This window comes from Drosophila subpulchrella, unplaced genomic scaffold (assembly GCF_014743375.2).
Source record: "Drosophila subpulchrella strain 33 F10 #4 breed RU33 unplaced genomic scaffold, RU_Dsub_v1.1 Primary Assembly Seq354, whole genome shotgun sequence".
Taxonomy (NCBI): Eukaryota; Metazoa; Arthropoda; class Insecta; order Diptera; family Drosophilidae; genus Drosophila; species Drosophila subpulchrella.
This window is the reverse complement of record NW_023665577.1, coordinates 9,290,744-9,316,802: the sequence shown is the minus strand read 5'-3', so window position 1 is coordinate 9,316,802 and position 26,059 is coordinate 9,290,744. Positions and strand designations below refer to the sequence as shown.

At 40.8% G+C, this 26,059-nt stretch overlaps 8 protein-coding genes across 9 annotated transcripts; 7 read left to right on the top strand and 1 right to left on the bottom strand.

Annotated features, from left to right (window-relative positions):
• Nucleotides 1–5,568: 5,568 nt before the first annotated feature.
• Nucleotides 5,569–7,066, top strand: LOC119560472. The gene is made up of 2 exons (XM_037873932.1): nt 5,569–6,067; nt 6,403–7,066. The coding sequence occupies exons 1-2, from the start codon at nt 5,626–5,628 to the stop codon at nt 6,879–6,881; spliced, it is 921 nt and encodes a 306-aa protein (XP_037729860.1). The 5' UTR covers nt 5,569–5,625; the 3' UTR covers nt 6,882–7,066.
• Nucleotides 7,067–10,061: 2,995 nt separating this feature from the next.
• LOC119560405 lies at nt 10,062–11,838 on the top strand. 2 transcript variants are annotated; one of them, XM_037873839.1, is made up of 4 exons: nt 10,062–10,308; nt 10,601–10,850; nt 10,959–11,140; nt 11,464–11,838. In XM_037873839.1, exons 1-4 carry the CDS (start codon nt 10,108–10,110, stop codon nt 11,602–11,604), a joined length of 774 nt encoding a protein of 257 aa, XP_037729767.1. In that variant the 5' UTR covers nt 10,062–10,107; the 3' UTR covers nt 11,605–11,838. The 2 variants fall into 2 exon arrangements, with proteins under 2 accessions (XP_037729767.1, XP_037729766.1); XM_037873838.1 differs by having other exon boundaries at nt 10,601–10,877.
• Nucleotides 11,839–15,877: 4,039 nt separating this feature from the next.
• Nucleotides 15,878–17,170, top strand: LOC119560364. The gene is made up of 2 exons (XM_037873769.1): nt 15,878–16,357; nt 16,416–17,170. Exons 1-2 carry the CDS (start codon nt 15,955–15,957, stop codon nt 16,841–16,843), a joined length of 831 nt encoding a protein of 276 aa, XP_037729697.1. The 5' UTR covers nt 15,878–15,954; the 3' UTR covers nt 16,844–17,170.
• A 575-nt stretch (nt 17,171–17,745) lies between these two features.
• On the top strand, nt 17,746–18,679 carry LOC119560621 (protein D1). Its single transcript, XM_037874160.1, has 2 exons — nt 17,746–17,916; nt 18,143–18,679. The coding sequence occupies exons 1-2, from the start codon at nt 17,752–17,754 to the stop codon at nt 18,641–18,643; spliced, it is 666 nt and encodes a 221-aa protein (XP_037730088.1). The 5' UTR covers nt 17,746–17,751; the 3' UTR covers nt 18,644–18,679.
• Nucleotides 18,680–19,627: 948 nt separating this feature from the next.
• On the top strand, nt 19,628–20,455 carry LOC119560818 (protein D2). The gene is made up of 2 exons (XM_037874463.1): nt 19,628–19,799; nt 19,861–20,455. Exons 1-2 carry the CDS (start codon nt 19,719–19,721, stop codon nt 20,341–20,343), a joined length of 564 nt encoding a protein of 187 aa, XP_037730391.1. The 5' UTR covers nt 19,628–19,718; the 3' UTR covers nt 20,344–20,455.
• Nucleotides 20,456–21,246: 791 nt separating this feature from the next.
• LOC119560817 (protein D3) lies at nt 21,247–22,463 on the top strand. Its single transcript, XM_037874462.1, has 2 exons — nt 21,247–21,476; nt 21,885–22,463. Exons 1-2 carry the CDS (start codon nt 21,348–21,350, stop codon nt 22,362–22,364), a joined length of 609 nt encoding a protein of 202 aa, XP_037730390.1. The 5' UTR covers nt 21,247–21,347; the 3' UTR covers nt 22,365–22,463.
• Nucleotides 22,464–22,877: 414 nt separating this feature from the next.
• On the bottom strand, nt 22,878–23,592 carry LOC119560819 (probable small nuclear ribonucleoprotein Sm D2). Its single transcript, XM_037874464.1, has 2 exons — nt 23,435–23,592; nt 22,878–23,301 (listed from the first exon to the last, which is right to left on the bottom strand). Coding segments are annotated over exons 1-2 (360 nt in total). The 5' UTR covers nt 23,437–23,592; the 3' UTR covers nt 22,878–22,943.
• Nucleotides 23,593–24,039: 447 nt separating this feature from the next.
• Nucleotides 24,040–25,448, top strand: LOC119560055 (tRNA:m(4)X modification enzyme TRM13 homolog). Its single transcript, XM_037873361.1, has one exon. The coding sequence runs from the start codon at nt 24,112–24,114 to the stop codon at nt 25,438–25,440; it is 1,329 nt and encodes a 442-aa protein (XP_037729289.1). The 5' UTR covers nt 24,040–24,111; the 3' UTR covers nt 25,441–25,448.
• The last annotated feature ends 611 nt before the right edge of the window (nt 25,449–26,059 follow it).

Here is a 26,059-nt window from a genome sequence, read left to right as displayed (position 1 = left end):
CATCGAATATCAACATTACTCTTTAAATTATTCCAGAAATGCTACAGAAATGTTACATTAAACTGAACTCTTTGTATAAACTGAGCTCTTTGGGTTGAAATAAATATTTAATCTGACTATCTGTGATGTACAATGAAGTCCTGTTTCTTGTCTCTGACAAGCGTTTTGTGTGTTTTGACATAAATGTGGGGGAGAAGAGGCGAAGTATATATCTCTTGACTTATATTTGAGTACTGTACGGTAGGTAATAATAAAAGGAAAGGAAAACGATAAAATGCAATGAATACTTAATGCAATCAATTAGGGGACAAACTGTTGGCTTGTGACTGATGAAGAAATCGCGGTTTCCCTTGAGAACAATTTCTAACCAAAAATGCCAAAAACTAAGAGCAAGAAGCGGAAATCGCATCATTTTGTGTAGGCATCCCGATTGGTATGAAAATAAAATTATTAATTTTGGATTTATTTATAATGGGTTTACTCAATAGCATTTTTGGGGTCATTTGTCAATTTGTTACCAATATTTAGATTTTAGACATTTTTTATTCGATTTGGGCAACTAACCAACTTTTACCCAGTGCTACTGCCGCTAATTTCTTTTGGAAATGCCTAAAACTTTATAAGGACTATACAATCCAAACGTTTAAGTTTAAGAAGCAACAGGTTTATGGACAAAAATGCAATCTATAGAAATGTGAACACTTGTTTTAGTTCCTTTGTTTACAAGAAATCGACTTTTTCTCTTCGTGCCACAAATGTAGCTAATTAAATCATCAAGCACACATATACAAATTTACAAATATGTAAAATAGCAATGTTAATCGGAAAATCGAAGATAAATTATCCAGGAAATACTAACTATAAAGAGAAATTCAATGATTTCAATACATTACATTCGCAAACATTAAATTAAACATCATTCAAAATTTATAATTAAATTCGAATATATCAAATTTCTGTTTAACAAAGATCAGTCATGTATTTAATAAAATGAATTTCTTCGAAACACACGCATGAAGCATTTACAAGCCAAGTCAAATTGACCTGGGGGCTTAGTCTAATTTGGCATACATACCTATACTTCTTTGATTTCCAATGCCTGGCTATTGAATCAATGATATTAATACAAGGCAATCTGCATGCATATTTTAGCAGTTTATATTTGGAACACACATGCTGGGAAATCAGTCACTCAGACCAGCAGGTTCAATAATAACGTGTTTTCTTTGCATAAATCAAGGCATAAATTTAGCCCAGCAGGAATTACGTCTAATTGTAGCTGGCAAACAGTCGAAATGGAATGGAACCTATTTGCATAAATATATTTAATAGGCAGTGTATTGGCATTGGGGTGACTTTGATGTCTCCAAGACGAGCTCGACCTCATTAGAAATTTATATTTATGTAAATTCCAGACGCAATTAACACGCAAATGGCAAAGCTTTCACTTTTTTTCAGCATAAAAATTCCTTATTGCCCAAACAAAAAAACAAAAGAAAATAAAAACCAAAAAATACAACAAAGTGCGGAAGAGCAAGTAAGACATTAAGATTCGTGGGCCCAGCCAACTGCACTGACATCAAAACACCGATTGCCAAATTGGCAACTCATTAAATGCCAAAGCAGCCAAGTACTTCAACACGAACTCCCCTGCTCTGCCCTTATAATTTCCGAGGGCTTGGCTAATTTTGGCCCACCAAAATATTTCCGCTATTCGAACAATTTTTAATGAAATCAAGTTGCACACTCCAAACGCTGGTAATTAATTCCAATGATATGAGCATCGATTTTATAATTTTCCGGCTATCATTCACCTCCTTTAAATACATTCACTGAGACGGACGTTTGTTGAGATGGCTATTTATATTTATTCCATTATTTGTTGACATTATTGTCAGCAACAACAAAGTCTCGCTTGAGGAAATATCTTAATTGGAAGTTGTACATAAACTGTGTTCTAATTGCGGATTTATTGAAGGATTTATTAATACCGGCTGTCAATTTGAGGTTTTATATACAAAGAGTAAGGAAAATATTTATGTTGCAAATGGAAATCATTTGATGTCCACCTTGGCTTTTGTCAGTCGCGGAATTATGCCATTTATGGCATATATTCGTAGAAAACATTGAATATTTAATACTTGCTAAGTAAAATACTTGGTAAGCAAATATTTAAAATCTTGTTTCTACTCTATACATCTAAGATATTTTGATACCTTGTTGATAAATATTCAATTTAAGTGAGATTTATCACCCATCTTAAGTACATGTTAATATAACATAAATAATAAAAACGGTTGCTATAATTAAAATAAAATATAATTTACCTTCGCAATGTCAGGGTCTTCCAAAGTCTTGGTACAGATTTATCAAAAATGTTTGAGTATGGACTCCAAAACATACCTTGTTGCTTAAGGTACATTCTGATTTAATTTAGGTAATCAAATATCTTATTTATTCTCAGGTTAAATGGCAATTGTAAATTACCTATAACCTATGTTTTCTTTTTTGTGGCTTTAAGCTACTTTTGTTATATATATATTTACATTTTGACCATGTCTAGGTTTTGGATGAAATGATTTAATGTTATTGCGTTTAAGAATTTCAGGGAAGCTAGGATACTCCAGGTGTTACTCTAGGAGTTCAGTTGGGTTTGCGGAGAATGTGTCTGATGGTGACTTTTGTGTTGCAGCGCTCACATTGCGGTTTTGTTTGTCTGTTTCTTATATGTTCATGCGTGAGCTTGGAGTGGAAACTTAGCCGAGAGAACTTTACCAAGTCCTGACGGTTAAAGTTATTGTTTTAATGTTGTAGTTTTAAACGACAGCTTGCTGGGGTTGGTAAAGTTATTGTAGTCTGATGCATTTTCCCATAAAGATGCAAATTGTTTTTATACCCTTTTACTCTACGAGTAACGGGTACTCGTAACGTATACTAGATTCGTCGGAAAGTATGTAACAGGCAGAAGGAAGCGTTTCCGACCCCATAAAGTATATATATTCTTGATCAGGATCACTAGCCGAGTCGATCTAGCCATGTCCGTCTGTTTGCCTATCCGTCCATCCGGATGAACGCTGAGATCTCGGAAACTATGAAAGCTACAATACTGGGATTAGGCATGCAGATTCCTGAGATTCCTGCGCAGCGCAAGTATGTAATGTATTGTTCTCATCAATACCTATCGATTGACCTAAAAAAAAGTTTGCCACGCCCACTTTAACGTCCACAAGCCGCCCACTTCAAAAAATCGTAAGTATGAACGTGGATATCTCGGAAACTATCAAAGATAGAGAATTGGGATCTCAGATTTAGATTCCGTATCCTTGTACGCAGCGCAAGTTTGTCACGCGAATATGCCACGCCTACTCTATCGCCCACAAACTGCCCAAGCCTGTGGCGCCCACAATTTTCATGCTAGATAAAAAATTTTAACTGAAATGTATTGGTCTCGTCAATACCTATCGATTGATACAAAATTTGCCATGCCCACTCTAACTCCCATAACGCTTAAGTCTGTCTACCGCCGGTAGGTGGCGCATTTCAATCTCGCTTTGCTGCTTGCATATCTCCATTTCCCTTTGGTCCCTTAAGCTGAGTAACGGGTGTCTGATAGTCGAGGTACTCGACTATAGCGTTCTCCCTTGTTTTATGTTCGACTGGTGGCTGTTGAGCATACCTCGGATTCGTGTGGTATAGAAGGATTGGATGCTTATGTTGGCTATTGATTGCAGTGATGATAGTGAGTCTCTTATTTTGTAATACAGCGTTTTCGCAAGCTGCATAAATAGCTGCCACTTCTGCCGTGAATATAGAGCTACATGCTGGTAAAAGTGCTGTTTTTATTACACGTGTGGCAGTAATACTCCGTGTCCGGACCTGTATCCATCTGTGTATATGAATGAATAGTTATTATAGTGCTCTTTAAGGGAGAGGTATGTTGTTTGAAATACTGTTGAAGAAATGCTGTATTTAGTTGTGTAATGTAATGTTAGGTCTCTTTTATCATCTGAAAAGGACCAACTGGTATGTTTCTGTTCCCTTGATTTAACTGGAGTGATGATTATTGCATTTCCGTAAATGACTTCTGAACTTAATGCAGAATTGAAAGGATTTTGGGGTTTCTTTTGACATTCTTTATCTTCTGAAGGACGATGTGAAGTGGCGTGTTTTTGGGGAATAAGGAAGTCTTACAAATCCGCGCAGTGGTCAGCTCAATTCTAATCTCGATAGGCGTTATATCGGCATCAAGTAGAAGGTAATTTGTTGGAGTTGTACGGTGTGCTCCAAAATCAATTCTTAAGGCTGCTTGGTAAATAGTTTTCAGTTTCCTTAGATATGAGGGTGGGCTATAAAAAATTTTTAAAACTGCAAATCTTAAATATTAAATGAGTCTAATTTAAAAAACAATTTTATCGTAATCCACAATCACAATCTTATTCTTTACTGAGGCTTATTAACTCCCAACAAAATATCATGATTTTGTATAAAAAGAACAATTGGCTTCAATTGGCTTGGCTAAATATTAATAACGAGAAATCTTTGGTTAACGCAAAAACTTTTTAGACAAACAATGAAAATGGTAACCGAACTATTTACACTCTTTAATGTCTTATGACAGTTTATGTCACTCTGAAGATAAAATTTGATTAAAACCTTCAATAAAGTACAAATTACTCGAATAATTTTAAATCATTAGGAAGATAGATTCAGATCTTAAAATGCTTCAAACCAGGGACCAAAAAAAATGTTTTTTTAAGTCCACTTTTTTTAAGTTATAAGTTATAAAACAAAACTATTGAACAGTTTTTATTCCTTCGATTATAGACTTAGATCGCAGATGCCACAATCAACTGCTTATTGGCCATATAGAACTCTTGCTAAAGTGTCTTTAATGGTTATTTGATACTTCGAATATTGAATATAATAGCAAACTAGAATGCAAATATAGCATTAAAAGAGGAAATCAAAGCGACTCGCTTCATAATAGAGAACCAAATGTATTTTTTCTGTTTCAGTGGTCAGCAGGTGCAGTTAAGTGCCCCCAGTGGGGGTATCGGTAATCCGGGCAGCTGGCGAAGAAACGAGCGCTGGGAGAGTCGTATTCTAATTGGGTTTCCAGGCACTCACCTCGGATTGCTGGGCACTTGATTTTACGAGCGGAGTCCCCGGCCGTCTATGCAGAAGAAGCCATCGAATAACTTTCAATTATGTGCGGCACATTAGAGGGGTATTATGTGGGAAATCGTCACGAGGAATTCCTCTGGCAAAGAGAACAGCGTGCCCATAAAACGCTTGCCTGACCCAATAGACCATAATTTGGGAACAGAATCAGAAGCCAGAAGCAGTTAGGGCCATGCCTGCACAAAGGTGAAACTCAGGTGGTCAACTTGCGCTTTCCATGACTTTGACAACAAAGCGAAATGGTCGCTAAAGCTGGAGCCCAAAGCGGTGGGCAGAAAGATCCAAGTGTACGCACTGGCATACGCAATTCAATTAGCAAAGTGCCGCCGTATAAAAACCAAGCGGTGCCCGTGCGACATTTGCATAACCCGCTGAGTGGCCAACGCGTGCGCACCACCGAACCAGAGAGCGAGTTGGGTACTAACCACAACCACCACCGAAAGGATGAAGAGCACCGCCGCCTGTCTGATAGTCGCCCTTGCGGCGCTGTCCGCCGCCCACTCGGCGCCCACCGAAGGTCACCGGGCGCCGCAAACCGCCACCCAACTGGCCCTGGACATGTACCACGGCTGCCTCAAGGACCTGAGTGTCTCCTGTGTCCGTCCCAAGGCCCTGCAGTGGTTCAACTCGGCTCTCCAGCAGCCGGAGGTGCGAATCACCGAGCGCCTATCCATCCTCCGCACCTCGGAGAAGGTCGAGTCCCGATCCCTGAACCAGGAGGAGCGCATCTTCGACGACATCGAGAGCTATCTGGCCAGCCACTCGCTGAGGATCCAGGCCCCGGAGTACTTCCGCAGCTCGGAGGCCCGCTCCCTGGTGCCCGACTTCCTCATGTCGAATCCCCTCACCCAGGGCGGAGTCATTCCCCTGGCAGCTGCCAACGAAGGTGCGTATAGAATAATGGAAAAATTGATTAGGTGCATTTTATAGAAGTCTCTAAAAATGGTAGTCTCATATAATAATACACATGAAGAAATTTATAAAATGCAAAGAAACCCCTCCAAACAATAATTCAGATTTCTGATTTGTTTACCAATATGAAAACTTGGTTCTGTTTATTTAAAATGTATTATTTAACTTAAACTTATAAGTTAATGTAAATTTGTTGATCTCCATAACATTTTAATTTTAAAGAATAATATCTTTTGGTTGGTAAAGATGATTTTGAAGAAAAATCTTTATATAACCTCATACTTAACCCTAATTTTTGTACTTTTCCAGGACGTGGCATGATCCGCAAGGCAATTCTACCCTTCCTGCTGGGTCTGAAACTGAAGACCACTGTACTGGTTCCCCTGGCTCTGGGACTCATTGCACTGAAGACCTGGAAGGCCATGACTCTGGGTCTGCTCTCGCTGGTGCTATCTGGCGCTCTGGTTATTTTCAAGATCGCCAAGCCCAAGATCGTCAACTACGAGGTGGTGCACTATCCCCACCATGTGGACCATGTGGTGCCCCATCACATTGAGCATGTTGTACCCCACCACATCGAGCATGTGGTTCCCCATCACATCGAGCACATTGTTCCGCATCACATCGATCACCACCTGGAGCACCACATCGACCACCATGTGGACCTGCCCGTGGAGCACATCGAGCATCTGGAGCACCCTTCGCCCGCCTGGGATCCCCACGCTTGGGCCCGATCCTCGCAGGAGCCGCAGGACGCCCAGGACTTGGCCTACGCGGGTCAGAAGTGAGCCTGAGACCAAAAACCAAAACCCCCTTTACGAAATTCGGCCAAACTGCAACCTTATTTATTTCGCTCTAAGTTAAGTAGTTGAAACGCACGGCGCTCGGCGTATTGCTTATTTATTTATTTATTGAGAAGTGTACAAAGCAAAAAAACATAAAAAAGAACAAAACCCCCCAGGCGTTTTAAAAGGTACTAAGTGGGTATCTGGTATCCTTTTGTGTAAATATTTCTGCAATAAAAGCATGCAAAAATAATGTGTCTAATTGAAGGCTTTTTTTGGAGTAGCAACCCCAAAGAGAAATGGGTAATTAACCCCAAAACTTTTCTAATACGCGGGGTTTCCTTTTAGAGAGGTTTGTAGATTGAATACCACAGAATAATGAGTGCAACTTTTCTCCAAAGTGCCTGATAAAAATGCCAATGAGCTTTCATGTTAAATTCAACAAACTTTCCAGGAGGTGAACACAGCGAATAGGAGAAAACCACCGAGGAGCCCTTTAATGGAATGCACACATTTTATATGCCAGGTAGAAAAGTCTTCTGTATACTGAAAATACCCTATGCAAGGGGGAGTATATGTTTTCAGCTTACCTAAACAAGGTAATATGTTAATGCTACATTTTTCTCCCATTTAATATTAATAGATCCCCTTGAAAATATTCAAGTGTAAAAGCGGCACAATGCTTTCTAAATATAATATTTACCTACGTCTAAATGGAAAATGCAAGTGTTATTGGATTTTTATTATTATAAGCCATACATGAAAGAATAAAAGTGTTATTTCCAAATTCATAAAGCCAATCCCACTTAAAAGCATATAAATATTTAATATTTTTAGCATACTTTCGGGAGACTTCATTGCCTCTCGCCACGGGGTACGAAATCAACCTTAAAGCCATATGGTACAATTTATTTATTGCATTCTTTTCTTACTTTCTGGCTTGCTGTCCATCGCAGAGAGAAAATCGATGGCCAGCGGTGCGGTCATATCAATTGCCAATGGCCACCCAATGAAACCGAGGCTTCACCTGGGGCAGGTGGGTTGGAAAGCTGCCGCAAACACACATCTCCTAGCCAAAATGTCGGCGGCGATGGCGTGAAACAATGCAAAATGGCAGTGGCGCCAACAAAAAAAGCAGAGAATTCGACAGCAAAAAAAAACGTGAAATTGAAAAACAATATCGCCATTGAGCGACGACACTTCATTTATATTTAACGGCATGCACTTGGCCGCCATCGCTCGGCCATCGTTTCTACGCAACAATTTGGAATATGAAAAAGTTTTCCAATTTCATTGGCTCGAAAGAGAAATGCGACCGGAATGGCAAATTGTCCGCCAATGAAATGGTGAAACTTTTGACCAAACGACACAATCGAATACCGAAAAATGGCAGAAAGGCACTGGAGCCACTATCAAATCAATTTTCATGGCGAACAACGCGTAATCAATGCACGAGATTCATATTTCAACCGTATTTCGAAATTCAGCGCATGACTTGGATTAAACGGAGGAGCGGAGGTGGACATGTCACTTTCGCTTTCGTTAAGGAAAAACACTTTCTATTTCGCTGACATGTAGGTGATCACTTTTTTTGGCCACCGACCAACAGAAGTCCATTGAGCTGCTTCCATATTTCCATCTTCCCCAATTAATAATTATTATTATGACTTGAGTGCCGTAATTAGTTTGCGCAATTCGGCGTGAGCCGGTCGTATAAAATTATGTGTTGCAATACTTTAATTGCTAGTTTCTTGTGGCCAATAAACGGTTTATAACCACAAACACACGAGGTCCCTGGGATTACCTCCTATTATGAGGTTATGATGATTATTAATTCAGAAACGAATTTCCACCATAATAGCCAATTAAAACTTTTCAAAGACCAGCTAATCGATTTTAAGTTTGCAAAAGGGCCAGGAGAAACACCTGTTTAACGGCTGAAAGTAAACAGGGAAAATGGGGAGAGTTGAATAATTGTTATTACAAACTTTCAGTTTATACTTTGTCGGCAACTTTATTTGCCCTACACCCCTTTCGTCGCAGAACTTTTTCAAAAACAAAGTGAAACATTCTGCTTGCAGCGGAGTTTCTTAAATTAGTTGTTCTTACTCATTAGGGTGCGATAAGTTTACTTTGGGTCGACAAAATAAATAAGCTGTGCCATTCCTTTTTGCTTGGGTAAATGCCATTGCATCAAGGATGCTTGCTAATTACCAAATGTAAGGGGGCAACCGTGACTAATTCAATCAGTAAATGGTAATGCCCTTTCCCTATCCTTGCTTCCTCAATGACACTTCATAATCTAAGAGCTGACTGTTGAATGGCATTCCTACACTTGGAAAATGTGAGAAACACTTTCCAAAAGAATTTAAACTCTTAAGTTGGAACTTGTATAAACCGAAATATCTTACAATAATTTTAAAAAATATATGTACAATTATTAGGGTTCCTTTCTTTTATTCGTGAGTGCGAAATGTATATGTTTCCTTTCCCAATTTTATCGACGTAATAATTTATTCCGATTAAGGATAAAGTATGACTTACTGTTCGAAAATAAAAATTAAATAAATTAATATTATTTGAAGACGTATTATTGCGAAATATGATTAAAACAGATATCTTATAGTTCTTGAGATAGAGGAACTCAAACACTAAAGATCAAGGTCACGAGAATATTCTATCCTCTCTTAAGCTATAAGATACCCTTATTAATCGGGTACAGGAGTTCATGTTAAAATAAATGTTTTATTAGTGATTTTAAAATAATATTATAATATTTACATGAAAGTAATGGGAGTAATAGATCAAAACATTAACCTGATCACAAATTTTAATGTGTGTTAACGAATAAAAACAATCGAACAAAAATAAAAATACACTTTAAACATGTATATTTTCGAGTGCAGCCATCCACCCACATAGAAAACTCTCGGATGCGAGCGGCACGCGTTCGAAATAAAGCCACATTAAGCATACGACACGTGGTGCGCCGGGGCACGCACACAGGCGAAAACTACAAACTTGGAGCGGCTCTGTCGCCGCTCGCTTCATTCAAGTCTTCTGCGGCCGTTCTCCGTTTCTTTCGCCCAGCCATTCGGCAGCGAACGAGTTAAAGATCCACTGAGTATAAAAATCGTGAACAATAGAAAAACGATTATTAAACGCAATTGTGCCAGCGCAGAGGCGAGTTGTGTGTTGACCAGCGGAAAGAAAGAACCTGAACAGCAAAATGGCCAAACTGCTCCTTGTGATCGTTGGTGTGGCGGCCCTCGTGGCGACGGGACAGGCGGCAGGTGGCTCCACCGAACAGCTGCAGCGGCTCATCGCCGAGGAGCAGAGCAAGTGCGCCAGTGGCCAAGACTCCATGGCCTGCATCAAAGAGCGGGCCATGCGGTTCGTGGACAACGTGATGAGCAAAGACAGCTACCAGGTGAGCTTGGGATTGCAAAAAAGAATGGATGTGTTTTAAATGTTTTTCAATATTATTTTGAGCATCTTATTCTTTTTACCTATAGTTTATATTCCCTTCTGGATATTGGATAATATTAAATCTAAACTTAATTTTCGAATTCAGTTATATAACATATCTTAACAAAGGTTGAGTACAGAAATCTCGTACTTACATATAAAGCTTTTGAAAAGTTTAACTATATCATTTTTTATTATAATAGGTCTTATGATTTGATAAGTTCTTATAAACAATCCTTATGTGTCCGATATAGATTTCCAACCTGGAGGTGCGCTCCAATGGCCAGAAGACCACGCCAGTCAGCGAAGCCCGTGCCAGCAGTGCCGATGGATTCATGGATGCCGTGGAGAACTACATTCTGGGACACGATGTCAGCATGGACTTGCCCTTGGCCGATGCCAAGGTCACCGTCTCGGCCCGCAACCTCGTTAACAACCAGCTGAGCCTGAACCTCCAGCTGAATGGCGACGAAGGCGATGAGGGCACCGATGTCGAAGCCAGGGGTAAGAAGGGCAACATCTTCAAGAAGGGTGGGTTCACTTTCCGCATGCCTCTTTGCCACTCGTATCACTTGGCGCCTACTAACCCTTAACGTAATCCAAATAATCCAGGAAAGAAGCACCGTCTCCGTAAGCTGGCCATGCCCATCCTGGTGCTCATCCTGCTGAAGGCCATCACCGTGATCCCCATGGCCATTGGCATCCTGAAGATCAAGGCCTTCAACGCCCTGGCCCTGGGCTTCTTCTCCTTCATTGTCTCGGTTGGTTTGGCCATTTTCCAATTGTGCAAAAAGGTAAGCCGGCCTCGGTATTAAAACGACTCTCCAATTGTCTTCCAGGCATTCGCTGGATGTGGTAATTAGTCAGCGTTTTGTGTGTTGGGATGATGTTGGGCGTGGAGTTCGAAGCAATTAAGTGTCGTTTGTAATGCATGTATGTATAAGAAGTCGAGAGGGCGGCAGCAGCAGGGTAAGTCGAGCCAGAATCCTCGCCCACACTCTCCCGCTCCCAACCAAACCACAAAACTGACTACCCAACCAACACTAGCATTTAGAATATTCACGAAAACATTAACTCTTCATTAATGATTTATAATTTCCATATTTGTGACCTCTAGATCGCCCATGATCATCACCACACCGCCCACATCACCGCCCATGGTCCTTGGGACGGTCGCACCTTCGGCTCTGTTCCTGTCCCCGTGGTCGAGCAGCCCCAGAAGCTGGCCCAACCCCTGGCCTACCAGGCCTACGCCTAAGCCCCAATGATGAAACCCTGAGAACCAAGTGGAGCAGAGCAGCTTGAAGCCAACAAGTGGTCGTAAAAGCACAGAATCATTTGTTAATTGTTGGGAATATTCTGTGACTTTGGCCCACTTTTCCATTTTCCCTGCGCTGCTCATTCGTTAGACTTTACTTATAATATTTATTAACTATTTATTGAAAACAAGAGATTAAGAAAACAGAGAAGCAAAGCACCAAAATAAAGTAGCAAAATAAATGCCTTAAATATGCTCAAATCGATTTTATTCCTTGAAGACAGGGGTTGAGGTCAGCATCTAAATCCAGATTAAAGATTTAACCCAGGGCTTTTGGCCAAAAGCAGACTGCGGCTAAAACCACACCGGTTGAATGCCTAGGCCATCAGGCCTAATTAACGGTTTCACCCCTCGGCGGTGTTCTCAAAGTCTCGGCCAATTTCACTTGGCATACAATATGTATAAGCCATCGCCGGCACAGCAATTGTGTCCTAATTAGACAAATTTAATCCACAGCAAGCGCCGACCCTCGGCAGCAAATCCAATTAAATATTCCGCTCAAGTCGCTTTTGAGGCCCGGCTGGAAGAGTCGATTAAATTGATTAACTGCATATAATTTAAAAATTTAAATTTCCTCTTTTCACTTGTGCGAAAGTCGCCAGGCCTCGGAGAGTGAAAGTCTTTCCACATTCCTTGCCCGATGATTGAGGGCCAAGGGCCAATAGATCAGGGACATTTCTCGTCCTGACTTCTGCTCACTGAGGCATATGTCTCGCAGTAGACACAAATCGATGCGTGGCCCAAACGGAAAGTGAGAGCTCACAAATAAATCCCTGTCATGAAAGCTAGCCTCAGCATTGATTACGCTCAAATGCACCAAAAAGGTCTTCGCTGGAATTTATAAAAAAACAAGGAAGAACGCTATAGTCGAGTACCTCGACTATCAGATATCCGTTACTCAGCTAAAGGGAACAAAGGGAAATGGAGATATGCAAGCAGCAAAGCGTGATTGAAATGCGCCACCTACCGGCTGTAGCCAGATTTAAGCGTTATGGGCGTTAAATTGGGCGTTGCATTTCAGTTAAAATTTTTTATCTAGCATGAAAATTGTGGGCGCCACAGGCTTGGGCGGTTTGTGGACGATAGAGTGGGCGTGGCATATTCGCGTGACAAACTTGCGCTGCGTACAAGGCTACGGAATCTATATCTAAGATCCCAATTCTCTATCTTTAATAGTTTCCGAGATATCCACGTTCATATTTACGATTTTTTGAAGTTTTGGGCGGTTTGTAGGCGATAAAGTGGGCGTTGGTCAATCGATAGGTATTAATGAGAACAACACATTTCAGTTAAAATCTTTATTCTAGCATCAAAACTGTAGGAGGCACAGTGTTGGGCGGTTTGTGGGCGTTCGAGTGGGCGTGGCACTCTGCTGAAACAAACTTGCGCTGCGTAAGAAGCTCAGGAATCTGCACGCCAAATCTCAATAGCCTAGCTCTTATAGTTTCCGAGATTTCAGCGTTCATCCGGACGGACGGACAGACGGCTAGTGATCCTGATCAAGAATATATATACCTTATGGGGTCGGAACCGCTTCCTTCTGCCTGTTACATACTTTCCGACGAATCTAGTATACCCTTTTACTCTACGAGTAACGGGTATAATAAAAGACCCAAGGACGACCTTTTCTATTTCGACGATCTGGTAGCGCTACATTGAAAGCCTTTTGAAAAAATTTTTTTTGGTATATTTTTGAATGTTTAATAAATTGTCTGGAGTGGAAATCCCTATCCCTCTTATTAATTAATTTTACATTTTTTTAAGAACAAATTTGCTATAAAACAGTTGTTAATCAATAACAAAAAATTGATCTATTTGTGATATATTTATGTTTTTTTAGTTTATTTATTATATGATATTAAAGTAAATTTATAAACCCTATTCTAAAATACTGGCAATCAATATTCTTTAAAAAATGAATACAATCTATCGGGGGTGCCACAGATATTACAGAGCGCCGATTCAGCGGAAGTTTCTCATGCATCAATATAAAGTTTACAAGACTTGGCGCTGAATTGATTTCTGGGGCATCCCTATATATCTTAAACTTATACAAATAAAATTTATTTTAAAACTAAGTTTATCCCAATGGAATAAAATTCTTGCACCAACTGTTGCGCTCTTAAATTATTTTATTACCAAAAACATTTGAAAATAAATTTCTCTTATTTTACTTTCAATTTATGGATGAGATAATTGCATACATTTCAATTTACTCAAATTGAAGGTTTTCCGAGGGTCAAGCATCAATTTTCAATGCATGTATGTGTTCTGGAAGGCAGCAAAGTGTGAATATTGGCATAATATAGGCACATTCGGGCACTGGCCTCTTGCCGCTGGCAGAATTTCACAGAATTTAAGCCAATTTATCAGGTGAGTGAACCGGGGTCAGAGGAGTTTGAACAGGGATTACGGTGGTGTGGGCACACACCTGGGTAGGTGGTGGTGCTTTCATAATCGCTTGACGCTGTTTTGGTCAGCACACTATCATCAACAGCATCGAGTTGAAGCCAAGACACGGGCATATGGAAATTTATCGCACCACATTCGAACCTTTTTTGGCACGATCCAAGCAAAAGCGTGGCGCTAGTGAAATAAACATTAAATTGCCCATCAATTTCTTATATCGTAGGATACGAGTGTTACACATAAAAATAACATGTCGCTGATATAAACACAAAGAGACACCTTTTGAATTATTTAAACTGACCATTAGGTAATCTATGAGGATTTCCTCAACTTTGGCAGGCAAAACATTGTATAATATGCTGGTGTTGTCAAAAAAGTAGGTACATCCTTTTTCTAAGTCAAAACAGCAATCTTTCATAAACAAATTTGTAAATTTCACATAATGATTTCGAGCAAAAATAATATTTAACAATTGGTTTAATTTTAAATTTTTACTCCATTTGTTTAATAAAAACAAGTTGTATTTTGTAAAATTTTGGAATATTTTTAGTTTTAAAAAGTTAAATTACTAATAATTTTAAGCAATCTTAAGTTTACTTCATAGTATACTTATTTCTATATTAACTGTTACATCTAGTAAAGTTCATTTTGGGATGGTCATATTGAGGAAATAATGGCACAATCATGGACAGGAACTCCCTTTTATGTAAATCACTAAAAAGTGTGTCACCTAAATATATGTGGCACAAATAAAATCGAAAATCAATTTCGTAATCTGAAGAAAAGCAAACAAAATAATAAGTTGAAGCCTCTTCGAAATCGAAGAAACAGTTCCGCTTACAAATAAAAAAAAACACAAACGTATCAAATCTAGTGAGGAGTCAATACCAAATCGTAGTTGAGTTCCGTACTGATTTCTTGTATCGAAATTTGACACAATACGTTGAAGTATGTACGTGTCTTCGATTTGGCTTTCTTGCGGACGGTCGCGTAAGAGTAATGGGCCTGCATACTAATAGCAAACAAAAGTTATTTCCATCGAGGCGTCAATAATGCAACTTTGGCTGGTGGGAGGGCTAGGTGGGCCATGTGTCTGAGGCCGATATGGAAAGCGAGAAAGCTTGAGGGGCAACCCAGTTAATAGAGGAGAGGCTACTGTTTTAAGGCTGGGTATTAGAAGAGGGCAAAGGGTATACTGCATTTGGCTTATATCCATAGCTGCATCAAATATGTGGCTTTCCAGGGATTGAAGAATCCATTTAAGGTTAAAGAATCAATTCACCCAATGCCATGAGTTATCATAGATCTCTTGTTTTATGATACAAACAATTCAATTTTTTAAAACCTATTTAAATTGAGATGGTAAGGCTCGCCCCACATCCCGCATACAACAAAAAATTGGAATAATATATTTAAAGGTTTCGGATTTTGAGACAGCAATCTTTTAGCGGAAGCACTATCTACTGGTTCAGAAGAAAATTCTCTCTAGTTAAATTTGTAAGTTCTGGTAAGACTTGTTTTTTGAATGGGAATTGAGAAAACAGGTACTTAATATTCGTGACACTCCCCCATTGCGTTCTTGTTTTCTTTTCATTTTTTTTTTTGTGAAAAACTTTGGCCACTTGCTTTCCGTGGACTTGGCCCGGGGCTCGACTTTCGTCGCTCGTCACTAGCTGCGTTGGGCTGTCCAAAAACCGAATTGTGGACTCCAAAAAACCAGCACGGGTCTCTTTGACGCTCTCGGGGAGCGGCAGTATAAAACCCGAAACGATCGGCAAATCATCCAACATTGTCGCCGCATCGACTCCACAGTGAACACTACGCGCTCTGGTAGTGTTAAATACATCAATTTATAATTGTAACTAATCGATTGGAGACACAATGGCTTTCCGTTTCTCGTCCTTGCTCGCGTTCGGGTGTGCCCTGCTGCTGGTGGCCTCGACGGCTGTGTCCGGAGCCGCCATCGAGAACGCGGTGACCCCGCGTATCCACAGCTCCGACGAGCTGATCTCGACCATTGTGGATAAGTGCTTCCATGCCAATGCCATGCATTGCCTGAAGGAGAAGGTGCTCAGCTACCTGGACACGGTGGCCAATGTGGAGGAGGAGGTCAGCGGTCGTGCCCTGAGCGACGATGTCATCGATAAGGTCATTGTGGATCGTCTGGGCCGCATTCTGAACACCAACGAGATGAGGCTGCAGCTGCCGCAGACCTTCTTCGCTGGCTCCGTGGTGACCTACCGCTCGGATCGCGGTTTCGATCTGGAGCTGCCCAGGGATGAGGGTCAGTAGCCATGGAATGCCATTCTAAGCACTTGCTAATTCTTAAAAAATCCCTTCAGGTCGCGCTGAGAAGAAGAACAAGGACAAGCTGTTCCTGCCCCTGCTGCTGCTGATGAAGTTCAAGCTGAAGGTGATCATGCCCATCCTGCTGGCCCTGATCGGTCTGAAGGCCACCAAGGCTCTGATTCTGTCCAAGATTGCCATCAAGCTGGTCCTTGGCTTCCTGATCTACAACCTTATCCAGAAGTTGGGAGGCATGAAGATGAACATGGTGCCCATGCCCGCTCCAGTTCCGGCCAGCGAATACGGAGTGCCCAGCACCACGGCCTCTTCCTACGATCCCAGCAGCTGGGAGCCCATGAGCGGAGGTCCCTATGCCCGTTGGGACTCGCAGAACCTGGCTTACAGCTCGTACCACCCCAGCAGCTCGTCGTCCTACTCCTCGGGATCCTCGGGCCCATCGTCCAGCTACAGCTCGTCCTCCTAAAAGGGGAAAGTCATTCGCCCCATTGTACATACCAAGGATATTTGTGGTCCTTCCTAGGAGGGATCACTGCGAGTCACACAGACCAAATGGAACCGGAACCTGCCCAGGCCATAATTGTAGTTGTTAAGGGTTAAGCACTCGAGAGTTTTAGCCATTCTTCAGCTGTAACCACTCCCCCACTTAGCCTGATTTTCTCCTCTTCATACCATCTTCTTTTTCATCGACTATTTGTCCTTTTGCCTACGTCACTTTGTCACAAATCGACCAAAAATCAAACTGAATTGAATTAATATTTATTTAATTTATTAAAAATGCAAAAATTTAAAACGTGCATTTATCTTATTGATTACGCAGTTCGTGCTTACTGGGTGTGGGTTTTGGGTAACTTAAATAAAATGAACGCAATCTACGCTTTCTTAGGGAGTTGTAATACCACAGTTACCACAGTTGTGGTAATATGATAGATAGATAGATTGATAAAGGATAGTTTTACACCACAGCTTGGTGTACAATATTAATCATAAAAAACCTACTTTAAATTATATTAGGATGGTCACTTATACCTTGCAAAGCAAGTGTACTCCAGATTTGCATATTAAATAGTCAGCGGCACTTAGCTTAATAGTCTGTCAACTAAATGAGGTACTAACTGATATTGTGTTGCACGTTCTAGAATCGCCAGCACGCAAGTGCTGTGGGTGGTGGTAGAACACTACTAATTGGCCCTCGTCACGACAATTTATTTCATGAAGTTTTAGGAGAGTAGCGAATGACAGATTACCTCGTTTTAATAGTAGTAACAGCTGTTTTTGCTGGTCAATTGGACAGGTAGAATCCATCTGTTGGATGGACTAGGTATTTAAGGCCAGCAAGTCCCGGATTTGTAGTCAGTAAAACCTTGCTACACAATGTTGACCAGCCTATGGATTCTTCTTTTCTTTAGATTTGGCCCGAGCTTGAGCCTAAGACATATCAGGGGAGATCATCAGTCGGACACGGAAGTCAGCAAGTTCATGAGGACCCTAGATGTGATACCAGATGTAGTCCAGATCGGACCTCAGGAGTTCTTGAATGTAAGTAAAACCATAGAGTTTTGACAAAAAAGTTAAGGATTTAAAAACACAGCAATCAAAAACTTTGAAACTGATAGGAACCTGGCTCCTTTTAAAGCCGTTTAGTAGTAAGTCAACAAATTAATATTTTTACGCCCAGAATAGTAAAGTTCTACCTACAAAATTGCTATTCCGGGTGGGTAATTTTTAATAAGATTTTTTTCCATTCTCGCTGATCAAACAAAAGGTCACATATCACGGCCAAGTAGCAGCACATTGTGGAAAGTTACTAGAGCCCATGCAAGTACGCGATGAACCCTCATTAAAATGGCCCGCAGAACCGGAAAACTACTATACACTGCTGATGATTGACCCGGACGTACCCAACGTCATAACGCCCACGCACCGGGAGTTCTTGCACTGGATGGTGCTGAACATACCCGGCAATCGACTGGCACTTGGCGATGTGCGCGTGGGATACATGGGACCCACTCCGCTGAGGGGGACCGGAACCCACCGGTTTGTCTTCCTGCTCTACAAACAGAGGGATTACACCAAGTTTGACTTCCCAAAGCTGCCCAAGCACTCGGTAAAGGGACGTAGTGGGTTTGAAACGAAACGCTTCGCAAAGAAATATAAATTTGGGCATCCAGTGGCTGGGAACTTCTTCACAGCCACCTGGAGCGCCGATGTTCGAGCCCTTATAAAGGTCATTTCACTCGGTGCACGCCAGGCCACGCAAACTTGAGTTAATGGTTTAGTTACTAATAAAAATTAAATAAAATGTACCCCGTAAAGGACGATTTACATGAATTTTCTGTAAAGGTAGGATCAAGGTACGTTTATTTCATATACACACATGTTGTGGTAAAGCATTTAAAGGATCTTACAAAATCGGTAATTTTTAGCCTAATCTAGGTAAACATAGGAATATTTAATGTGCAAGATTTCATGTCCATAGCTTTTACTGAGATGAGATATAGACAGATAGATATAGGATATAGACGTAAACGGATGATCGTCTCATATTTGAACGACGTTTTCATATTTTATGACAAATGAAAAATTTTCAAAACAAGTTTCTAAACTAAGCTCCGTTAAGCAATTAATTCATTGGACAGATTAGAACAGGTTGGAAAGAAGCGTATCAGATCAGTACTGATAAGCTAGTCGATCTAGACATGTCCGACTGTTTGTCCGTATCTCGGAAACTATTACAGAGTTTTTGCGATGACCAAATAATGCAATAGTTTCATTGAATGGGAAAAATCGTTTCACGACTTCGAAAACCCACAAAAGTTGACTATGAATACAGCTTCATTGGGTTAAATGTTGTGGCATACCCTACTTAACTTCACTGAGCTCTATAAAAAGCACAAGTAATCGAACAATTTGTTTTGTATAGAAAATGATAGGAAACTCCACTTGGATATTAATACCAAAACACGTAGCTTACAAATACAATTACAAGGGAAACACTTCTAACCGCCAGGTTATTCTTCTCGTAAATTTCAAAGAAATCGTGATCTATTGAATAATATTTTTCGAGAAATTTAGGGGTGAAATTCTTATATTCTTAACTACAATACTGTGGAACCTGAGATTAATGGAAAACAAGATTGATTTTATTCTTAAGCATTTGTTACCTATATATTTAGAAATCAGCTAATTACTATATATGTATATATTTTGTTAAGACTTTAGACATTTTTAAAATTCTTTCACCAAGATTTATTTGAGAAAAATGTCGGTACTGAGGGACTGCTTACATACATAGGAATTTCAGACATTTCAAATTTAAACTAAATCATTACTCACCAAAAATGTCCGAGGCCGCTGTATGCTTTTCGAAACACAAGATTGTCCCGGATATCTTGAAAACGTGCCCCACTAGTTTGCTTAAGGTAAGCTTGTCCATAAGGCACTTAAAATAAGTCGTTTTACATTTTACATATATGCTTCCAGGTAACTTATGGCGGCGGTCAGGTGGTGGACATGGGCGGTGAATTGACGCCCACACAGGTGCAAGATCAGCCAAGGGTTGAGTGGGATGCGGATCCGAACGCCCTGTACACGCTAATCCTAACCGATCCGGATGCCCCCAGTCGCAAGGATCCCAAATTTCGCGAGTGGCACCACTGGCTGGTGGTCAATATTCCGGGCAATCAAATTGAGAACGGCACGGTTTTGACCGCCTATGTAGGTTCCGGTCCGCCACAAGGCACAGGTCTTCATCGCTACGTCTTCTTGGTCTACAAGCAGGCTCAAAAGCTCACGTGCAGCGAGCCTAAAATCCCAAAGACAAGCGGCGACAAGCGAGCCAATTTCAGCACCACCAAGTTCATGAGCAAGTATAAGCTTGGAGATCCAATTGCTGGCAACTTTTTTCAGGCACAATGGGACGAATATGTGCCCAAGCTATACAAACAATTGTCCGGCAAAAAGTAGCTCAAGTTTCTGGTGTCGGAGACAATTTAATTGGGTTATTTTAAGGTTATTGTTTTTTGATTCCAAATCCACAAAAATCCGGCTGTGAAATAAAAAATACGTTACAAAATTAAAGTACACAAGAATAAGCAAAACAATGAAGAACGCTATAGTCGAGTACCTCGACCATCAGATACCCGTTACACGGCTAAAGGGACCAAAGCGAAATGCTACGGAATCTATATCTGAAATCCCAATTCTCTATCTTTGATGGTTTCCGAGATATCCGCGTTCATACTTATGATTTTTTGAAATTTGTGGGCGTTAAAGTGGGTGTGGCACCCTGCTGAAACAAACTTGCGCTGGGCAAGAAGCTCAGGAATCTACATGCCAAATCCCAATAACCTAGCTCATAGTTTCCGAGATCTCAGCGTTCATACGGACAGACGGACATGGCTTGATCGACTCGGCTAGTGATCCTGATCAAGAATATATATACTTTATTGGGTCGGAAACGCCTGTTACATACTTTCCGACGAATCTAGTATACCCTTTTACTCTACGAGTAACGGGTATAAAAATTATCGATACATAGTATAATTAGGGATTGAAGGGATATTATTTTTATTCTTATTCTTTCCTCTAAAACGTATATACGCATACCTGTATTAGCAAATATTTTAAATAAATATTTTTCTATGGTTTAGAAATAAGTTATGATGGGTATTTTTTCAATCATGTTTGCCTTAACCAATCACAAAACTTATCAGAAAAAATTGTTTAGAATTTGCAGCTGATTGCATTCATTATCTCTGAAGCGTAACTTTAAATAAAGATATCGTTAATTGCAGTTCTGGGAATACTTTTTTCAGCTGTTTGTAAAACAAAAAGCTTTCAGCTTCGCTTTAAAAGTATGGCATCACGGCAAACTCGTTTCAGTGGCTGACAGACCTTGTTCGGGCGCAGAGGAGATCTCTGTTACTCCAAAGTTTTCTTTTTGTTTTTATTAAAGTTTTTTCTACAAGATGCTTTTGGTTCTATTGCCGTTAATGAGCTGCTTGCTGGCCGTTCAAGCAAACTCAGTGGAAGAGGTTTTTCGATCCCATGAGGTGGTCCCCGATGTCATTCCCGAGCCGCCAAACCAGTTATTAAAGGTGGGGAAACTAACAACTTAAAAAAAAACCAATATATCAAATCAATTGAAAAGGTATCTAATAAAAAGGAATAATAAATATTACATAAATATTTTATACCACGCCATGGATCTTTGGCATTGATATTCATATATGTTCAATTTTCGTATATATTGCAATGACGCGAAAGCTTTAATGAAAACTAAAAACAACTCGTCACAACTTTCTGATTAAAGGTCAGATGCAGGAAAACTATTTAGGCCAAAAGTGTCTAGCTAAAAGCGTTTTTTTTTTTGAGGAGTTAACAGATTTTGAAATCACGCTATGCACTTTCCTAAAAATCAGCGATGAAGCGAAAAACACAACCTTGAAGCACCAATTAAAAGTTTAAATCAAACAATTTACTTACTAAAAACTTTCCGATCAAAGGTCACCTACAGCAACGACCTGGTGGCCAAGGATGGAGTGGAGCTTACGCCTACGCAGGTTAAGGATCAGCCGACCGTGGAGTGGGACGCCCATCCCGGCGACTTCTACACGCTTATCATGACGGATCCCGATGCACCCAGCCGAGCGGAGCCCAAGTTCCGCGAGTTCAAGCACTGGGTTTTGGTCAATATCGCCGGCAATGACTTGACCAGCGGTGATGCGATCGCCGAATATATTGGCTCCGGTCCTCCCCAGGGAACGGGTCTGCATCGCTACGTCTTTCTGCTGTACAAACAATCCGGCAAACTGGAATTCGACGAGGAACGTGTGAGCAACAAATCACGAAAGGATCGGCCCAAATTCAGCGCCGCCAAGTTCGCCAAGAAACATCAGCTGGGCAATCCCATCGCCGGAACTTTCTACCAAGCCCAGTACGATGATTATGTGCCTAAACTGCACAAGCAACTTTCGGAAAATTGATGTTATTTTCTGTACACTTTAAAGCCAATAAGCAGTCATTTGAAGACTTTTACAAAAATAAAACACTTTAAATAAAGTACTTCCATACAAATAAAAATATAAAAAAAGCTAAGATAAGATGTAATTAAATTTCAGAGTTAAAGGTTGGGAAGACCAGTTGATGTTTTATAACATAAAACTAGACGTTCTAAAAATCATGAGCTCTGTGAATTTATAGTACTGTTTACGACGATTTAAAATTTGTTTTTTCTCAATATTTGATTTCAATAAGAATAAATAATGAACTGAGAATTTAGACCTTCCTATCAGCTTGTTGAACAAATCCTTATGTAAACAAATCCTTACTTTTTAAATATGTATTTTTGACTCAGATGAAGATTGGTTGACCTGGTGTACTTATTTCAAAAGTGAGCTTATCCGCATTATAAGACCATGTTTAGGGTAATAATAGCTGAAACTTACAATATTCACACCACTTTGTCCCACAGGACAGTATTTTCTGGATAAAGTGAGTCGGGTTTTAAGTTTATTGATTGTAGTTGGTGGTTATCGGTAACTGTACGCTATGGCTATGGTAGACTATTTTCCGGCCGCCGTGGCCAGGGGGTTTCTGAGTACCAGGATCACGGAGTCTCCGCGCAGGAACATCTTCGATATGAAGCGGTCCTTGTTAACGGGCTTCACCTTCTTCTTGCCCTTTCCCGTGCGCGGCAGCTCCGTCCACATTTCCTTGACGTTTTCCAGGACCATGTTGCAGTGGCGGTCAAAGGCCTTCACCCTGCCCAGGAGCTTCTTGTTGTTGCGGCAATTGATGAGCACCTGGGTGTTGTTCTTCACGGATTGTGTGAGCACGGACAGCGGCCCGGTGTTGAACTCCTCCTCCTCCTGGCGGGCCAGCTCCTCCGGAGTGAGTTCTGATTTTGGTTTCACAAGAGCCCTGCAGGGAGTACATTTAATAAACAATTACAACTCGCGCGTGGAACCAACAATACAAAATGCCGGCGCACATGGTGTAGCTGCCGGTTTTCTCATTTCCAATTGGTTGGTCACCATTTCTTTGGAATACTTACATGACGGATTGTACTTATAGCTTGGTAAATGCAGTATAAAGTCTTTGTATTTCGCTCTTCAGTTCTTTTTTTGCGTTTATTGTCGGCAAAAACTTTTCTAGCGCGGCTTCTTCCTTTGCTGGATTTCTAGAGATGGCCCGCTAGCGATGGCACTATCGGCTATTACCGTACGTGGTATATTTCGTTAAAATAACAATTAATTATGACCGCTTTCCACTAGTCCAGTTTAGGGACTTTACGCTGAATAGCTCTATATATCGTGCTCTCTGTTATCGACAAACGCGCACTGATGAACATATTGGATTTAATATATTTTGTATTATTAAATCAAATGGAAGAAGACCATTCGGACTATCTAAGTATCAACATTACACACAATGCCGTGGAGGGCTTAGACATATATAAGCAAGAAAACAAGCATTTAACGAATACAGATTGGTTTTTAAATTTAAATGTCAATAGAATGGAAATGAATCACAAAATATAAATTTCAAAATTCGAAAGAAAAAAATTCGCAAGCGAACGTGGACGCGGACGCAGAGTTGGTATAAACGGGGATTTTAAAGAAATGTTTGAAAATATATATTCTAGTATTTTCTCACCTTTACAATGGAGGTCACATTGTCTCGCACGAGTTTATTTTTGATTGAGAAACCAATTTTGTGTGGAATTATAGAATGGAACCCAAGAAGTCGAAGTTGACTTCTGATAAAGCGGAGGACTCTATGCCCACCACCTGCTCCTACTGGGTGCCACGCAAAAAGCGTCGCTGCAAGATGACGGCTAACAAGGGAAGCCCCTTTTGTGGCGCCCATGCCCCACCCACAATTAGCCCCTCAACTTCGGATGAGAAATCTGGCGAAGATTTATTCCAGGAAAGAATTCCCTGCCCCCTGGATTCCAAACACACCGTCTTCAAACGGAAACTAGCCAAGCACTTGACCATTTGTAATGCAAGGGATCAGGAGAGTTCACTGCCCTACATTGTAAAAGGAGTAAATTCTGGAGATGATTCGGCAGAGCAACTCGTGAACCAGGAAAATCTTAACCAAATAAAACTTCATGAACTGTCGGATGAAGAGTTCTACGGTTTGATAGGCAAAGTAAAATATCTGTACGACAAGCACATTGGTTCTAGCATACAGGAAATGCAGTTGGAGCATAAGTCTCTGAAAGAAGAACTGAATCGCAAGGACTACGGCCAGGAAACGCTGCGCCAGCTCATCCAAGCCTCCAGCTTGCTGGGTATCCTGGAGAAGGACCATCAACTGACGGAACACACAAGCTACGTGGAATTCGGCGCTGGAAAGGGACAATTGGCCTACTACCTGGCCACCGTTTTGGAGGGACAGCAATTTACTAACTCCCAGGTGATACTCATCGATCGGATGTCTCTTCGCCACAAGAAGGACAATAAGGTGGCCAATAAGGAGCTGGTGCAACGCATCCGGGCGGATATCGCAGATCTAAAACTCTCCGCTTTGCCCGAGCTGAAGAAAACCCAACGAACGGTGGCTCTCTCGAAGCATCTCTGTGGAGCAGCCACGGATTTAACACTGAGATGTATTCTGGGTGATGGAAGTGCCTCCACGGACTACGTACTCATCGCGTTGTGTTGCCATCATCGCTGCTCCTGGCCGTCATATGTGGGACGCTCCTTCCTCCAGAAATCTGGGATTGGACCACGGGAGTTCGCTATCCTAACCAAAATGGTCAGTTGGGCGGTTTGTGGCACCGGCTTAAGCCGCGAACGGCGCAAGGCCATGGAAATGACGGAAGATCAGCCCGCGGAGACAAACACCCAGCGACTAAGTCGCGAAGAGCGCGAAAAAATCGGTCAGCAGTGCAAGCGGGTGTTGGACTACGGACGACTGGATCACCTGCGATCGCACGGTTACCAAGCAGAGCTGAAGTTCTACGTTCCGAAGGATGTGACTCTGGAGAATGTGGTCCTGCTGGCCAGACCATCCATTTCTAAACGAGAGTGCCAAAATAAATGCAGTTGATTTTAGTAAAACAAGTCGTTTCCCTTGCTCTCAACTCTCAACAGATTTCCAAAAACCGTATATTCTCAAAATATTAGAAAATAGTAGCTGTCTATATGCATATGTGTCATCGCGATTGGAGTGGATCATTTACTCTACAAGTAGGGGGTATTTCAAATTTATTTTTTTTTAAAGCTATGTTTTTATACCGGTTACCTTCAGTATAAGCGTGTAATGCATTTGTTGGAAAAAGAAGGGTAAAGGAAGCATATCCGTGATTCCAAAAATACTCAAGAAGTACTTTAATAGACAACCTATTTGCTGATTGGTACAAATTCAAGATACAGACTCAGGATTTAGACTGGGAATTTAACAGATAGTTATATATTTACAGATTTAAAATTTATGCTTGATTTTATTAAGCTTTTTTAATGGTTCTAATTATCCAATTACATTCCTAGTGTGCTGGCAAAAACATAATGCAGATCAGACTGAAACTTTTTGGTCTTTGCTGAAAGACTCGAAAGATTTCCCTAGTCGAATTAAAAATCCGAGTGGTTTTTTTCGATGCTAGTAAAGTGATCTATCGAGATCTACTTTAAAATTTTATTTGTTGATATATTGTTTTATTTCAATGTCA